At 43.5% G+C, this 5563-nt stretch overlaps 2 protein-coding genes across 2 annotated transcripts; one reads left to right on the forward strand and one right to left on the reverse strand.

The window, feature by feature from the left end:
• Positions 1–631: 631 nt before the first annotated feature.
• On the forward strand, positions 632–1145 carry LOC131250875 (uncharacterized). Its single transcript, XM_058251254.1, has one exon. It carries the CDS (start codon positions 669–671, stop codon positions 951–953), a length of 285 nt encoding a protein of 94 aa, XP_058107237.1. The 5' UTR covers positions 632–668; the 3' UTR covers positions 954–1145.
• A 1082-nt stretch (positions 1146–2227) lies between these two features.
• On the reverse strand, positions 2228–5263 carry LOC131250874 (cytokinin dehydrogenase 9-like). The gene is made up of 5 exons (XM_058251253.1): positions 4482–5263; positions 3977–4104; positions 3627–3887; positions 3248–3510; positions 2228–2883 (listed from the first exon to the last, which is right to left on the reverse strand). Exons 1-5 carry the CDS (start codon positions 5131–5133, stop codon positions 2553–2555), a joined length of 1635 nt encoding a protein of 544 aa, XP_058107236.1. The 5' UTR covers positions 5134–5263; the 3' UTR covers positions 2228–2552.
• Between the last annotated feature and the right edge of the window lie 300 nt (positions 5264–5563).

Raw genomic sequence — 5563 nt, forward strand, 5'->3', positions numbered from 1 at the left:
ATTTATATTCCTTGCATGCACGCACGCACGCACACACATACATACATATCGGTTAACTTGCTCGACCCCGCTCAGATAAGCTTGAACTTGAGCTTGACCCAAATTGTTGACCGAACTGAGCCAAGCTGGCCAGTACAGCTCGAGGACTGAGCCGAGCCGAATTTGAGCTGAGGTAAGCTGCTGGCTGAACCAATTTGAGCTTGGCACAACTTGGCTCGGTGTCCAGCTCTACCGGTTGTCCTGGTATCAAAGATATCTTAGGCAAGCTGGGCACTTGTTGGATGTACTTATGTGGTATGCCATATCTTTTATGGTCCAGATTTATGTTATAAATAAGATGTTAAGAGGGGGGAGATTGAGCTTGTCCTTTTTTTTTCTCCCTCTCCTCTGTCATTCCTTTTCTTCTCTAATGCCATTGATTTGACAGTTTGAATAATTGGAATGAACTCTTAACCTTTCCTCAAAATTTTCTTTTCTCATTTGAGCTTGATTTTAGTCCTTATTCTTTTAGATGCTTGTTTGAAATTCCTGCATTAGCTTATGACTGTTGGGTTTTATTTATTTCGGACAGGAACATAAATAGCATGAGCAACAAAGTGGCTGAAGCTGATACTCCCAATGTGAACATGAAAGATGCAAATGCCTTGAAAAATCCAGCAGAAGTTAACATGTGGCCCACCATTGGAAAAGACAATGTCAACCAATATGGTGCTACTGGTAACGAGAACACTAAAGGTGATGTGAACATGGAAGCGACCATAACAGCTGATGATGTTATACGGGCTGGTGGCTTTGGAGCTATGGATGATATAAGCAGCCTCCTTCCCGTTGCAGTTGATTCTACTGATTTTGAGGCTTCTCTCCGTGATGCCCGTGATTTCGAAGAACCTCAGGGGGAAATATCCCGACCGGGTCTTGGCTGGTCAGAAGTTACGGAATCAGAAGACTGTTAATTTGCATAGTTGTTGTTAGTGGGCCATGGTAGTTGTTACTGACTGTTATAGACTGACAGGAGAACCATAGGCAGATCCTATAGTTTGTGACAAGTGGCTTCTCGTAATTGTGTTACAACCTTGGTACAAGGTATGCTTTTGAAATACTACAGACGAGAATGTTCATTAGTTTAATGCTGCATAGTCCCAACACCCATATATTTAATATTACTTGTTTGAGAAATGCTCCAGTGCTCTCAGAGCACTACTACTAGTTCCATTGGGACACTTACACAGTTCAATCCATTGATCTAGACTGTTCATTAGGTCTAACGCGTATTTCATGGGATATCGTGAAACATCACACTAATCTGACAAATGCTAACCATTTGATCGATGGTCTTAAACACAGACAGTCAAGATCATTTACACAAAAATAGGCCCAATAAAAAATTTAATCCATCTATTCATTAATGATCATCATGGATTGCTTATGACTCTAAAGAATGACTTTTGTTAGGCAATCATAGCCATTCCATCCATGGCTTGGAGATAGGATGACTAAGAAATTAGGACACATTAGGGATGGATTAAATCAGCTGATCAGTGTGATTGTTGCATGGTAGCCCATAACCTGTGTTCTTGACTTAATGGACAATTCAGATCGACCGATTGGAAGGTCCAAGTGAACTGATACAACTAGGAGCGCTATAAGTTACAGTGCTCTGAGAGCCCTTGAGCATTTCTCAACTTGTTTGGATTTTGCCAAGTATATTTGTTTAGAGAAAGGATCAGCTGTGATAACTTTTATCCATGTTGGTCGTCTTGCACCCCATCTCAATACACATGATGGATGTGGGCACCGAACCATTCATCTATTTGGCCCTGCTGTGGACACCAAAATTGCACCTGTTGGGTGATCCTAGTCACTGTTTGGAGGACCTCTAACAAATTACAAATGAATAAGAATCCAAGCAGAATTCAACGTTTAATGGGCAAAAGTGTAATATTGGAAGATATGATCATCCAACCAACGTGGGGTTTTGATTCTTTGGCATATGGCCAATCTATGGTAGGGCCCAGCAGATGAACGGTCCGGATCTCTTGCATGTTTGCCAATTATTAAGGAGATAGAATGCTTATAACTAAATTAGATGTTAGCCCTCAACAGTTTGTGCTTTCCTATCTTGTTATGATGAGATTACTACATCTTCAATTCCTGGTTCATCTCATTCTTTAGGAATGAAATCTGCATGCATGCAATGCTGTTGTATCTACTCTATCAGACATTTGAGGAAATCAAATTCTAGTTTTTTATATACAAACTTGCAACAAGCATCCTTTTCGTGGGTAGATGTCATTTCATCTTATTTACAAGTTGTTTTCTTCATTCATATTTCGGTGATCTAATAATAACCATCTGATGAAAGGACGAGCAACCTTCGTGTTATGGGCTCGTATCGTCCTGCGGTCTTGAGAAAATATGAATTTGATTATTATTATTATTATTGATTTACTCTATGTAAGCCTTTTTTGGCTTTATTTGTATGTCACGAAGGCCTTCTGTATATTGAACAATGATCTGCTATGATTTTTTCTACTACCGCTACGAGATTGATATCACGTCAGCATCGCGTAAGGGTATTCTCTTTGGAAGATTCTCTGGCCAGGAGCGAGTATCGCGAAAGGGTCATACATGGATTTTCTCTGGGCAAATGCTTCCCACTGGGGGCCGAAGTGGGCCCGCCACTCTTCCTGTGTGGTGTAATGCGGGAGATATTGCTTCATACCAATGCCGGCTGTCGTGCAGAAGTCTAGAATTCTTTTGTTCTGGTCTAAAAGATGTTCTAAACTGTCGGGGCGAGAAGAAGATGGCAATGCTGAGGAAAGAAATGCCACCAGGTAGAAAACATCTTCACCTGGAGTAACCACTGATGTTCTGTTGTCCCACCTGGAGTAAAATCAACAGTTGAAACATACAAAATTCAGTACTTTCAGGGATGAAAATATCTTGGAGACCTGCTAATGAAGACCTGAATGAGTGAGCTTGAGATGGGGCCTTGCGGCTGTCAGGTGGGCCCATTATGAAAATTTCCTTGCCTCAAAAATCAGGATGGTCCACCCATCAGGTGGGTTACCTATGTAAAAGAAGTCCAATGATTCATATTCAATCTACATGTGTGGTCCACCCAATGAGTGGGCCACTCTGATTTATAGGTCTGGGCATCTTCTTGGTGGCCCCGCCTGATGAATGATCTCGCTGCCTCAGTATATTTGCCTAAATGGTGTGACAGAATGAGCAGTTGGATTTATACTTGGATTTGTTAAGTGGGTAGATGAGGATGGGGCCATTGCTGCTGTCTGTCAGAATGTTGCCGAAGACTTCTTTAGCAAAATCATGGATTCCAGTTCTTGGGATGAGAAGATTGAGCCATGGGTGGGGAACTTCCCACAGCCCTTTTGATCTGAGCTTCATTTCGGAAACATGTACTCTGTCGAGGAATTCAAGGTACGGTACCTCTGACATGAACAGTGTTGATGGTATGTAGCTCAACCGAGACAAGAGGCTCTTGACTTCCTGCAACCAGGAATAGCACAAGGAAGAGAAGAAATTAGAATTTGGTCCCTCGGTTTTCAAGCCCATATCACATGTGCTTCCAAAGGCATTATTGTGGGGCCATTCAGATGGTTCACCTGGTTCACGGTGTTTGTCTCATCCGGGTTGAAGTTCTTGGTCAGTTCTAGACAAAAGAGAGTACGACCATCTGATCTAAACTGGCTGGCTTGAAGTGGGTCTTGTGGGTTGAACGAGGATCTCCAGTTATTCAAAAGGCCTGTCCTGTTTATTATCACGAAGCCTTCAATGTAGTCGAAAGTCTTCTCGGCAGATACCAACAGCTCCTGGTCCTTGGTGAAGATGGAAAAGTCAGAGTATAAGGCTCTTATCCATTTCACCTGTTGAAAACAACGGTTATGTCGTTAAAATGGAATGAGTCTCTTCAATCTTTTTCATATTCATTTCGGGAGAAGGAATTCAGTTTTACCATCTTGGGTGCTGGCTCGAGGGCAATTCTAGCTCGGGTGATGATCCCAAACTGGCCCAATCCTCCGAGAACAGCGTGAAAGAGATCGGCATTCTGCTTCTCTGAACAGGTAACTACATCTCCTTTACCTGCATTCACAAATCACAATGTCAGTCATTCATTTTCTGTTTCACATGTTTCAGTAGATAAACAATAAATAGTTTTGCTGGCATTGCTCTCCCATTGTAGCTTGCCTCCTGTGTTGCCATGTTGTTACTGCAACCGTTTATCTTGTTGGGCCCGTCATGGACGGGTTACATAGCAAAAATATCACTGATCAGAGATCTTCACCAACCATACAAAGTATGAGTATGAACAATTGTCCATGATGATATCTGATCAGTGGGATTTTGCCACATCATGCGTGCATGTTGGGCCAAAGTGGTCTGTCTGACCTCATTGGCAACACACGTGGGCGAGCAAATGCTTGCAAAAGCCAACTATTTAAGTTCTCGCATGAACGGACCAGTGACAATCTCCAGCTGGTGGACATTACTGATCTGGGGTCCATGCCGGAAGGCCTGCCCGCTGATTCCTGCATTGGACAATGTGCCGCCAACGGTGAGATGGAGATAGTCAGTCCATGACTTGGGTGCAAGCCCATATTTTAGACTTTCATGCAGTATGTTTATCCACAGCTCCCCTCCAGAGACATCCACGTAAGGGACTTTCCCGATGTGAATCCTCATCTCTGGCCCCTGCAGCGACTTCATATCGACAACCACTCCACCGGGGGCATGTGACTGGCCTCGGAGCGAGTGACCGTGGCCCCTGGCAGCAACTTTAAGCTTCGAACTTGGACCCATTTGGAAAACATGCTTTAACGTGGCTGCTATGTCGGAAACTGACTTGGGTTGTAGGATTGCAGACGGGACTGACTGGTGCTGGTTGCCGAAGTCTTTGGAGACACGATGAAGATCGTGGAAGCTGAAATGCCCATCAAGACTCAGCGAATTCAGCCACGATTGCACGTCGAGGTCTGTGGCAGAGGTGGCGGTGGAGGGGAGGTTGGACCCAAGGTTGATATTGGCAGTGATACCACTCAAGAACAAGACCATGAATATTCTGAGGAATATAGTGTTGTTTTGCCTAAGAAAACAAATGGTTGGTGTTCTCATTTTCTTTTTCTTGCTTTAGAGAGAGAGAGAGAGAGAGAGAGAGAGAGAGAGAGAGTTTTGCTTTTTGTTTCTTGTGTGAAGCAAAAGCAAAAGGAGAGGCGTGTAGAAGGGCAGAGGAGGGGAGAGGGAATGAAGAGAATTTAAAGGGGAGATTTGGGGTGGGGCAGTCAACCCATCTGTGTTCTGGGAGTCCGTATTAAGACTGACTACTGGTTGGATGGTGGTGGAGTCTCCTGTGGATTTTTTAAAATATTATTTATTTGTGGGTTTTGTTGATGGGGGTATGTGTCAGCTTGGGATTAAAAAGTTCATGGGAGAATGACATCCATATCCGCCACCCTTTATGGCCACACTTGCAAGTGCACATAGGCATCAACGGCTTTCAGGACCATAAGGACATGTTAGTAATTTTGGGAAGAAGGTGACGTTT

This window comes from Magnolia sinica, chromosome 7 (assembly GCF_029962835.1).
Source record: "Magnolia sinica isolate HGM2019 chromosome 7, MsV1, whole genome shotgun sequence".
Classification (NCBI taxonomy): Eukaryota; Viridiplantae; Streptophyta; class Magnoliopsida; order Magnoliales; family Magnoliaceae; genus Magnolia; species Magnolia sinica.